At 51.2% G+C, this 12,288-nt stretch overlaps 1 protein-coding gene across 6 annotated transcripts in view; it reads right to left on the bottom strand.

Moving 5' to 3' along the window:
* COL27A1 (collagen type XXVII alpha 1 chain) overlaps window positions 1-12,288 on the bottom strand; it is a 145,652-nt gene that overhangs the window by 111,100 nt on the left and 22,264 nt on the right. For all 6 annotated transcript variants that reach the window (XR_014016173.1, XR_014016174.1, XM_081238098.1 and 3 more), the window contains exon 5: window positions 9,116-9,169. Coding sequence is in view for 4 of the 6 variants with exons in the window: in XM_081238098.1 (XP_081094224.1) it covers window positions 9,116-9,169 (54 nt within the window). In the remaining 2 variants the exon portion in view is untranslated. The remainder of the gene's footprint in view (window positions 1-9,115; window positions 9,170-12,288) is intronic.

A 12,288-nucleotide genomic window follows, 5' to 3' on the forward strand; every position in this document is an offset into this window, starting at 1 on the left:
ATTAAATTGCTCAGGAGACAGTCCCTTGGAAAGTCAGTCCCCCCTGCTGTCAACTTCCACGAGCCCCTGATCCCTGTCCCTCACCCTCACTCCCAAGCTCCCTCCCCAATCTGGGTCCTGAGTCAGAAGTCCTGGGGTGAAGCCACGGTCTCACAGTAGGACCTCAGGCAAGTGACTTCACTTCTCTGATCCTGTTTCCTCACCATTAAAATGTGGGCTGCACAGCGCGCACGCACACACACACACACAGGCACGCACAGGCACTCATGCACATGGGTGCATGCTCACACACACACACGTGCCTCACATACATACACACGTGCCTCACATACACACACAGGCATGCACACGGCTGCATGCTCATACATGAACACATGCACGCACACACACACACATACACGGGCACGAGCACACATACCCGCTGGCATCCAGGTTCCTTGGCAAGGAGCCAGTGGGATCATGGACGTGACACGCAGGCAGGCTGTTTTGGCCAACTTTAGTTCCCATTTGTTTCTTTTCTGCGTCAGGACCCACACCTTCCAAATCCTGACTCAGTCACTCTCCATGAGAAATCACTGCATTCCAAACTGGACAGAGCCTCAAGGAGGGAGGGCGGCCTTCCACTGCTCACCTACCATGCACCCAACACTGTGCCAGGCCCACTCAATGCAGCACCTCACCAGTCCTCTTACACCCACTTACTGCACTGCAGGACCAAGACCGGGGTTCAGGGAGGCCCAGTCACAGCCCGGGGTGACGTGCAGATAGGAGGCAAGGTCTCACTAGGTCTGACTAGGTTCCCAGTCTATCTGACTCCACAGCCCTCGTTTACAAATGGGAAGCCTAGATGCTTCTCCCATACGCCCTCCCACTGCCCCAGGCTGCAGGCCAGCCCCTCCTTGCTAGGACCCCAACTCTCTGTCCACCTGGGTCCCTCCAGGTCACTTCTGCAGGACTCGCCTCTGCGATCTACTACCTCATGCTGCAGCTGCCCCTGCTGACACTCTCCCACCCTCGGCTGTTCACAAACCCAGTTCCAATGCCTTTTATGTCCATGTGCAAGGTCAGGCCCAGGGCTACCCAGGATTCCAATGGCTAAAAAAGGACAGCAGCTTCTCCCCACCCTGCCCTTGCCCACCTCGGTCTACAGCCAATAGAAGAGCTGGGCTTAAAATGCTCTCAGGGGTGGGCCTTCAAGCATCCTGTTCTGTCATTTTACAAAAGGGGAAACTGAGACCCAAAGAGATGCCAGAGTGGCTCCCTTGCCCAGAGTCCGTATCCAGGTATTTTAGTTACTATGGACTGCTCTCTGCATTCTCGGCAGCCAGCACGGTGCTTGGGACGTAATCCCTGCCCGAGTACAACATCAACAAACACAGGTATTTACTGAACATTTACTATGAGTCACATCTTCAATGCACACAAGGAATACCATGGTGGGGATCAAGACACAGCTTATGCCTGTGGGGACCAATCAAGGGAGAAACCAGAGACCAGTAATGATAATCTTCACTAGCATTTCTTGAGTGCTCTTCTAAGCCTTCAACACATAAATCTATGAGGTAGCAACGATCACTCTCCCCATTTCACAGATGAGGAAACTAAGGCACAGAGAGGGTAAGTGATTTGTCCAAGGTCATACAATTTGTAAGTGGGATTTAGACTCAGGAAGTCTGCTTCCAGAGCCCAAGAGCTTTACATTTCAATACGCTGCAGATGAACAACCATGATCCAGTGGTAAGTGGAGTACAGGAGGAAGTAGGGGGGCACTTGAGCCAGACTGAGGGTAAATCAGCCACGCTAAGGCTGGAGGAAGACAAGGAGGGAGCCAGATGAAGTTTGGGCTCCAGAAATGCTCAAGGCACTCTTGGTCAAGTGAAGGTGTGACTTCTGGGATGGAGAAGACTATCCATCTTCCCAGCCAGATTCCTGCAAATTCTCCAGTAAGAGATATAAGGAATAATAAGGTCTAATTAATTGTTTACACATTGGTGAGGATGAGAACCTGGGTGCCAGACCCAGCTCTCCAGCCAACGAGCCCATGTGATCTTGGACAAGCCCCTTTCCCTCTCTGTGTACAGAACAGTAGACTCTGCCTGGACTAGTTAACAGAGACTTGAGGAACTAGAAGATGGTTGGGAAGGTATATCCTAAACCGTAAATGCTACAAAATATAGCAGGGATAGAAACTAGGAGCTCCTTTCCTGAAGGTAGGGTTGGAAAGGTGGAGAGAATAGAAGGCTTTGGGTAGATGAGCCCTCAAGAGGGGCTGAAACAAAGAAGGAACAAATCATGAAGGGCTGGAAAATTCTGGGCCACAAGTCCTCTGTGCAAGTCATCTTTTGCAAGACACAAGATCCCGAGTACATAGCATAGGGCCTGGCCCAGGGGAGGCATCATAAAAATATTTCTTAAGTGAGAAAATGAATGAATGGAGTCTCAAGAGACAACTCTAGGGCTGGGATTGGGTCAGATCTGTCCCCAGCCCTGAAAGGTCCTCTGAAGATTCACTAGGTCTTTCACTATCACTACTACCATTTCATATGTTTATAAGTTCTGGCCAGGGCAATAAGGCAAGAAAAACAAATAAGACTACTAAGATTTGAGGAAAAAGAGACAAAAATATGTCTTTTTTTGCAAGTAATATGAGTGCCTGTCTAGAAAACCCAGGAGAACTAACTGAAATACTGTTAGAACTAATAAAATAATTCAGTAAAGGGCATGGTTATAAAACAAACACAAAAGTCCAAATATACAAAGTCAATAGTTCTTTTCAATAGCTGAGAGCCAGCTAGAAAATATAATGGGGGAAATATTCCATTCATAACAGCAACAAAAATATAAAATTTCTAAGAACAAACTTAGTAAGAAAGGTGCAGGGTTTATGCAATAAAAACTATAGAAGTTTATTATGAGATGTTTTAAAAACTCAGGCAAATGGGAAGATATGCCATGGTTTTAGATAGGAAAAGTTAATATTTTAAAGATGATAATTCTTCACAAATTAATAAACACATTTAATACAATTCCAAGAAAAAACCCAAGGGAGTTTTTTAAGGAAATTATTAAAATGGGCATAAATTTTATCTGACAGATTAAATAGCCAGAACAATTTTTTTAAGTGGAGGAGGGAGACACACAGCATAAAGTTAATAAATGTCATAAAATAGTATTTTACTAGCAATATACAAACACAGTAATGAAACATATTTGAATGGCCTGAAAGAGACCCTGGTCTATCATATAATAGTTAGTGCAGGAAAAGTTATTTAATAAATGATGAACTACTGGGGGAAAAATAAAGTTATACCTCATACCCACTCCCATGAAGATTAATTCCAGATGGTTTAAAATCTTAAGAGTACAAATGATATTATAAAATGACTAGGAATATAAGTGAATACCTCTCTGGCCTTACTATGGGAAAGAAATGTCTAAGTATTAAAGTAAAGAACCATACATTCTACATATGGTAGAGCTCTCTCCATACTACCTGACATATTGTAAGTTCCTAATAAGTGTTAGTTATTATTGTTAGTCCAAAAAAAAAAAAATAGGTAACACTCTCACTTGTGAAAATCATCATGAATAGTCTTAACAGGCAAACAATAAATTGAAAATACTTGTAAGGTAGATGAAGGCTTAATAAGCCTTCATATATAAATGCAAATAATTTTTACAAGTCAATAACAAAAGATAACATCCTGGGACTTCCCTGGTGGCACAGTGGTTAAGAATCTGCCTGCCAATGCAGGGGACACGGGTTCGAGCCCTGGTCTGCAAAGATCCCACATGCCACGGAACAACTAAGCCCGTGAGCCACAACTACTGAGCCCGCACACCACAACTACTGAAGCCCGCGTGCCTAGAGCCTGTGCTCCGCAACAAGAGAAACCACTGCAGTGAGAAGCCCACGCACCACAACAAAGAGAGGCCCCACTCGCCGCAACTAGAGAAGGTCCGCGGGCAGCAACGAAGACCCAACACGGCCAAAAATAAATTTAATTAACTAATTAATTTTTAGAAAAAAGATAACATCCCAACCCCCAAAACGAACAAATTCATAAATGGTGAAATGCAAATGGAAAACAAATGTAAGAAAAACATTCTTCTGAAAGATGATCAATGCAGTGAAGTGAATTGAAGACAATAATGAATTATCTTTTTCAAACATCCTCCTCTAATGCTAGCAGTGGCATGGATTGGTTCAATCTTTCTAGAAGGCAACTGTTAATAAAATTACAGCTAAACACTATATAGCACTTACGGGCAAGGCGTATTTTAAATTATTCACATATATATGTATGCATGTATATATGTGTGTGTATATATATTGATATGTAGATAAATATATAGATATCTCTCTCTCTATATATATATATAGAGAGAGAGAGAGAGATATTGCTTAACCAACAGTGCTAAAGAGCTATGGAGCTAATAGACTTGTGGCTAAAACTATGGACTTTGGAGTCAGACAGCAGAGGGTTCAAATCTTGTCTCTGACACTTATCAGAAACAGGCTAGTTACATAGCCACTTCGGATCTTAGTTTTCTCATCTGTGAAATGGGGGTAATAACATCCACCCTGCAAAGCAGGTAAAGCTGTTGGCCAGTCCCTGACTCACAGGCTGTTCAAAATGCAGTCAGTGCCTATCACTGGGCAAGGCCACTGCAAGAGGCCTGCTTTCCTCTTGATACTTTCTAGACTTTTCCATGTTTTCTTTAATGAGTATGCCCTACCTCAGGCATCAGAGGAAGGGGAAAGGGAGGCTGGGGCCTGAGGCCCGAGAATCCTATAAGGTCTGACTCCAGCTCAGCTTCTAGCAGCTCTGCTAACAGTCACTTGTGTTACTGAGCGTGGCCCCTCTTGCCCACCTCTTCTCCCCGGGTGCCCAAGGGCCCCTAGTAATCCTGGGTAATTCACTGCAAACCGAGCAGGCCAAAGGAGGGAAGAGGAGGCCGGCTGCCAGGGAGAGTGGGGCCAGGTGCCTCGTTGCCCAGCACAGGCACAGCTGGAGCCCTGCCCGCCTCTGGTCCAGAGCTTCTTATCCCACCTGGGCCCTGCATCCCATCTGACTTCACCTGGTTCAGCATCAGCATCACCATCAGGGCAGCTCCAGGCCTCCCCATTAGTCACCCTTCAACTTGCTGGCCACCGACCAAGCTTCTCAAGCTGCCTAAGTGGCCTTCACAAACCCCCTCTGATCGTCTCACGTCTGCTAAAAACCTCATGCCTTCCTGCTGCTCTTTGGATAAAGTCCAAAAGTCTTAGCACACCCACCAGGCCTGCTGCCCTCCCCAGCCTCCTCCCGCCCCTTGGCCTGGTCGCCTCCTGCCCTTCAGACCTTGGTTCAACCTTCCCACCCTCTGGGAAGGCAGGCTTCACCTCCCAGACCAGGTTAATCGCCATTCTGTGGGGTCTCTGAGCACCCAGTGCCTCTCACGTGGAGCCCTTTTCATGGAGTGGTCAGCTTATGTCCACAACGGCAGCGACCGTCCCTGTCTGTGCCCCATTGTAGGCCGGGCACCTTGAACGTGCTGACAGCTGACCACTTACCACAGGCCAGCACTGCTCAACTCAGTTACACCTCATGACAGCCCAAGGGGCAGCTACTCTTATTACCCCATTTTCCAGATAAGGAAACTGAGGCACGGGAAGTTCAAATAATTTGCTCACAGTCACACAACTAGAAGGTGACAGAGCTGGGATGGGAACTTCGACCGTCTGGCTCCAGAGTCTGTGCTCTTAATCCCCGTGCTTTCCTGCAGCAATAACTATGGGTCGGTTGGACTCATGACTCAACCCTGGGCCTCCAAGGTCAGCTAATGCCATCCACCCAGGGTTCTGGCTTCTCGGCCTCATTCTCAAAGTCCTTGATCTTGACTCCCTGCGGGACCTGACAAACCCTCTTCTTGATGTGAATGTGGGGCATATGGGTATGTGGTACATGGGGAAAGCCTTGGGCTCTGGAGCAGGCAGGTGGGGTTGAAGCCTGGCTCTGGCCTGTACCAGCTGTGCAGCCCTGACAAGTGTCTTCCAACTGGCAAACCCAAGGACCCGAAATACAGCCCCGCCAGTGCTGGTCACTGCAAGTGACCCCAGTAAGGCATTGGCCCTTTGGGTCTTTGCTCCTCTGTGACCTCAAGAGGGATGAAGTGCCTCACCTTTGCTCTATCTCCCCTTTTGGATTCCTCAATCCACCAGTCTCTCCCATCCTTAGTCTGGCAGGGGGATCTTTAACCCACAAGGCCATAAGCTCCCAAGGGCTCAATAAATACAGCACAGGAACAACCACACAGCGACCCGGCCGGACGAAGGGTAGGCTCCCTGCCACCACGCAGACCCTGCCTGTTTGGCTGATTTTTCCAACAAAAGCACATAGTAGGTGCTCGATAAATGTCTGTTGATTGAAGGAAGATGAATGGACGGGGGCCCCAGAGGCAGCTCTCGAAGCCAACACCGTGCGGAAAAGGAGGAGCCTGCACAGAGCCTGGAGGAGGCCAGCCCTACCATCCCACCGGGTCTCCTCCCAGACCCAGAAAGGATCTGGTAAACAGCCAGGACCCTCTCCCCAGAATCACATCTATTCCTGCAGATCCACGACATTCCCTTCCAATCTTGGGTAAGTCAGGAATTCCATCCGGGAAGAGCCTCCCTTTAACCCTGTCCCGGCCAAGCCACAGATTGAGAGCAGTCCAGGGCCAAAGCCCAGCCAACTGGGCCTCCCATCCAACTGATCTGTCCTGGATCCACCTCTGCTCACTCCTTAGACTCACAACCCAGTGTCCAGGTAAAGGGCATGACTCTTCCCCTTGGCATGTTATGCAAGTTCTAATGGGAGAAGAAGACCCCCGTTCCAGTGTATTTTCTGGAACCCTCACCCTTATTTGTTTATACAGAAGCAAGCTGGAAGCCTATCCGTGAGGCCCTGAGTCCCCAGGTCCCAGCTCCACGTGGCAGCAGGAGGGGTCACCTGCTGGGTCTGAGCCTCACTCACCACACCCAGAGCTGCTGCCGAAAGTGGCGAGAACAGCAGCTGGTGGGTCCTCCTCCGGCCTCTGCACATCTGCTGGCAGGATGGGGGTGGGCTGCAGGCCAGACTGGAGCTGAGGCGCTGCAGTGTGGGGGAGCCTGGACCGGGGAGAAGCTGATGGAGCATCTGCTGCCACAGAAGCAGGGGGTCACATTTGGGGGCAGTAGGGAGGGAGGACCAGACAGTCCCAGGGCAGGCCAAGAAAGGCGTATTCCTGAGCAAACCTGGCAATCAGAACAGCTGCCAATCCTCAGCCTCTCGAAGTACGCCATGGCCTAGGAGACCGGAGGCCTCTGCAAAGTAGAAGTCTTCCAAGGAGCTCCCCTCTCTCTGCCTGACCCATGGGGACAGGTGCCACTGCCATTTCTTAGACAGTGTCTTAATCCACCTGAGCCTCAGTTTCCCCATCTGTAAATGGGTGCAATATCTCCCCCTATCATCTAATGATGATGAGATCATTAGGTCTTTGTGGGGATCAAATGAGACAGGCTACGTGAAGTGCATGCAGAGTGCCTAGCCCACAGTAAGGGTCCAATACACGGTGCTTATTATCATCAGTGTTTGCCTTGTTAAAACCCAGAGCACCTCCAGGCAGCTGCTGGCCCCTAAGCACCTGAGGCCTCTCTGCTCGCCTTCCAAGGAAGGACCCCAGTCTAGCCCTGGCCGAAGACACACACCTACAGGGGCGGAGGCAGGGGCTCCCGCAGCTGTGTGCAAGGGCTCTGCGCTGGCACTCTGGTGCCACATCGTCATACATCCAGGGCTACTTGTGTACATTTGTCCCAAACTTCCGGACAAGGTGGGCAGAGGAACTCTGCCCTAGGAGTCAAGCCTGGCCTTTGGAGGATGCTCAACTGTCAACTGCTGCATGAGCTGGGGCCAGTCAGTTAATGGCCTTCCTCAAGCCACTAGCCCTTTGTAATGCGTTAGCAAAGAAGGACCCTGAGCCCAGGCCAACCAAGGCCCAGGGGTGCGCTTCACCTGGCCACTCCACAGCTGACAGCTGGGCAGACCCTCTGCCTGTCCTGGCCTGCCCCACACTCTTTCGGCACGGTTGCTGTGCTCTTGGCTTCCCCGAGCCTGTGTCTTCCTTCCCCTCCTCCTATTTCTCCAGCCATCACTCGAGGCTTCTCCCTGTAACCTAAATAATGCTGGCCCCGTATTTTTCCTGGTGGTTCTCAGTCCATGCCCCGCCCTGGATAGCTCTGTTCTCCGCCGGTGCTCCAGGAATGCACCAAGGCGCCCTGGGGCTGGAGCCCCCGACACTCATCAGAGTGCCAGTCACGTGGGTTTCTGGTCCCATCTAAAGTCCAGAGGTGGCATCTCTGTGCTGGCCACCCGCCAGGGCTCTATCTGCAGCTCAGAGTTCTCCTGAGTTTCAGAATGTCCGCGAATTATCTCCACCGGGCCGGTCTACAGATTCCCAAATGCAACATTCCTTCTTCCGGTTCCTCGATTTGGTCCCCTAGGCTAACACCAGGGAGTCACCATCTCTCTCCTCTCGCCATCACCGAGTCCTCCCTATCTCACCTCCACATTGTCAAGGCGCCCACTCCCCTCCTCCCACACCCGTACGCTGGCCTGTATCACCCCAGGTCTCCCTGCCTCTGCTCTGGTTCCCCGCCCCCCCAGTCCATCTTCCACACGGCATCCGGGGTCTTTCTCAAACATGATCTTTCCACGTCCCTCCCGAGCTCAAAACTTGACATGCCTCCCCAGGGTGTGTCTTATGACCCAGTAACACGTACTTTCGAGCTGGACCTTCACAGCCTTCCCTATTTAGCAGCAAATGACCTTTCTTCCCACTCCCTTTGAGGGCCTTAGGTTCCAGCTGCCTTTCTCCCACTCAACCCCTCCCCACTAGAAGCTAAACTCTTAACCCCTCACTGTGTCTCCAGCCCGGTACAGGGCCTAGCACCTGGGAGGCACCAGGGAGTGCTTGTGGCCTGGATATGGATCCTCCACAGTGACCCTGAGGCCTGACCACCAGGAGCCTCTAAGAAAAGAAGCTCCCCCAATGCAGCCCTAACCCCAGCATCCATACCACGGCTCTCCCTCCAGACCCCACAGCAAACACTCACTTTGGTTCCAGGAGGGCCGGGGAGGCCTGGATTTCCATAAGGCCCAGGAGGACCCTGAAAGGGAAAAGAAAAAAGAGATGAGGGGAAAATAGGGGTCATCCCACTTCCTAGAGCAGGGCCTGGCACTTCCGCCCACCCATCCGCTGGGTCTTCCCTAGCCAAGTCTCAGCAGTCTGGCCATGGCAGCTGCTTGCAGAGATGCTCCCCTGACACCTGGCCCCGTGCTAAGCACCTTCCCTGCATTATCTCACTTTATCCTATTAACCCACAAGGTAGGTGCTACCACGATTCCTATTTTCAAGATGAGGAAGCTGTTGCTCAGAGGGGTTTATAACTTTCTCAGGTCACCCAGCTGCTAAGGGGCAAAGCTGGATCTCAACCTTAGATGTGTGGCTTCAGAGCACAAGCCCTTAACCCCTGAATGTGACCACCTTTCTGTACGCTCTCCACCTGGCCCCATCAGCGCCTCCCACACTTACTTCCTCGGGCTCAGAGCACACCTAGCTATTTGCTACCCTGACCATGCCTGGTATGTATACTTCCTCTCTGTATCACTTTTGTCATGCTGTTCCATCATCTGGCATGCCTTTCCCACCCATCCCCTCCAGCTGAAACCCAACCCATTCTTCAAGGCCTGGCTTTAATGCCACGTCCTCCAAGGAACCTTCTGGGACTCTTCCTGCTAAAGGGAACCTCTCCAGACTTCAGACTCCAACTGGACTCTGTATGAGCCTCTGGAGTTGCGAGCCCAGTCAGGGGAGCACTTGGCCGCTCTGAACAAAGGGGCATCCCTCCTGTGGCCACAGCACGTAGTCAGAGCTCTCCCTTAGATTCCTACATGCTCTGAGCTTCCAGGGTCCCCCAGGGACCATGAAGCAGCTGGGAAGACTGAACTCAGAGAGTCAAAGAAGTCTTGGCCAAGGTCACACAGCAGAGTAGTGGCCAAGAGAGGGCCGGGACCCAGTTTTTTGGCTTCAAGTCCAAGGCTTATTCGTGGCACTGGATTTTCCCAGGCCATATTTGAATCTCCCTTACAACAGCTGGGGCCTTATGTCCACTTTCTCTGCAAAGGCCCTGAGCTAGCGTCCTGCAGCCCAGTAATATAAACAGAGTCCTAAGAGTTGAGTACTTTCTGGGGGTCTTTTGTCCAACAGGAATAATCTGAGGCACTGGGGATGGAGACAGGAACCTCGAGGGGTGCCCCCTACTACAACAGCCTCTAGACACACTGCCCTTGTCCCTGCCCCCTCTTGACTCATCTGGCTGTGTATGCATTTGCTTCCTTCCTCTCTCTTCAAGGCCAACTTCCCAGCTGCAGCCTGTCACATTCCGCCCAAGGCACCTCCCTCTTCCTCCATGCCTGAGCTGGGACCCTCCCCTTCTCCATCCATGTGGAGGAGGAACAGAGCTGAGAGGCTCACTCAGTCTGGGGAATTTATAACGGTGTCATGGGTGACCTCCAAAATAACCAACCCTCCAGCCCCTTCCCAACATTTCACCAAACGCTGTCTCCTGGCACCTAGATGCAATATGGTCCCAGTTCTGAGCCTTCCCTCTCTCCAGCCTCAGTCTCCCCATCAGTTCCACGAACGACAGGGACTCATGGCGTCTAAGGAATCTGGAAGACCTCAGAGCTTCACCCCAGCCTGGGCTCCTGGGATCTAACTTTAGAGCTCAGCCTGCACTGGGAAAAGGTTGGACGGGGGGTGTTTGAGGAGGGGACCTTCACATCTAGCATCCCAGCACCAGGCATGGGCTGTGCTGGGCAATGTCAAGATGGACTACCTCTCCCCAGTTGTGCCCCCAGCTACCCTAAAGATGGAGGGATAGGGCTTCCCTGGTGGCGCAGTGGTTGAGAGTCCGCCTGCCGATGCAGGGGACGCGGGTTCGTGCCCCGGTCCGGGAGGATCCTACATGCCGTGGAGCGGCTGGGCCCGTGAGCCGTGGCCGCTGAGCCTGCGCGTCCGGAGCCTGTGCTCCGCAACGGGAGAGGCCACAACAGTGAGAGGCCCGCGTACCGCAAAAAAAAAAAAAAAAGATGGAGGGATAGAGCGCTCGGCTGCCCCATGTGCAGCTTGTGAAGGTGAGGGCTTCCTGCTTTCCCGTCCCCACTCCTCCAGCCCTCTCCAGCCACTGCCTTGCAGAGAAATGAATCACATAGTTGACTGGGAGCCAAGCAGATCGACTCTACAAACGCTGCAGCCCAGAAAGCTGAGTGGAGGGAGGGGCCTAGGGATTCCCCAGCATCCCTCGATGGGTCGAGGGAGTATGCAGAGGTGGAAAGGGGCCAGCCACAGAGCTTTGGAAGACCTCAGATAAAGCCCTGACCCTCCCCGAGCCCCAGAACCACCATCTGTACAGAGGAACTGGGATTGTTTAATCCCAGCATTCTATTATCTTTGGCATTTTATGATCTATGGAATTTCCAGTCTAGAAATAGGGTGATGGGCCGCAGCGGGTGGGGAGTACTCCGAAAGCCTGAGAGGGATGTCAGGAGAGTCATTCCCTCACTTGTGCAATTTCAGAGCTGGAAGGAACTTTGGATGGAAATGCCTTACCATGATCCAGTGTTTTATAGATGTGGAAACTGAGGCCCAGAATAGGGAAGGGACTTGCCTAAGGTCACACAGCTTCTTGGGGGAAATGCTCTTGACTCCCAGACTAGAACCCATCAGTAACCATTTGCCCGGCACCTTCTGCACGCAGGGTACTCTGCTAGGCATTGGGTGAAAAAGAAAAGTCAACAGGGCCTGTTTCTGGCCCAGAGAGGCTCAGTTGAGTTGATGGAAAAATTGGCGCAACAGGTAGTTTAAGAGTCAGGCTGTCTGCTGCTCTGGAGTCTGACTGTCCAGGTTCAATCCTGGCTCTGGCATTTACTCTGTGTTTGAATTATCCAAAGCAACTGAACCTTTCTGAGCCTCAGTTTCCTCACCTGTAAAATGGAGATAGTATTGGAACTTACTTATCGGGAAGCCTGGGAAGATGGGATGAGATCCTGCATACGCCACCCAGGTGATAGAGTTCAGTGGTCAGTGTGAGCTTTTACAAAGGGATCCATGCCATCCAGAGGGGCAGTTAACTGCCGCAGGAGCACCAAGAAGGAGGTGATCATCAGAAAAGGAGGGGGCATTTGATCTGAGCCATGGATGGAGGAGGAATTTGCAAAGGAGGAC

This window comes from Mesoplodon bidens (genome assembly GCF_964165515.1).
Source record: "Mesoplodon bidens genome assembly, chromosome: 6".
NCBI lineage: Eukaryota > Metazoa > Chordata > Mammalia > Artiodactyla > Ziphiidae > Mesoplodon > Mesoplodon bidens.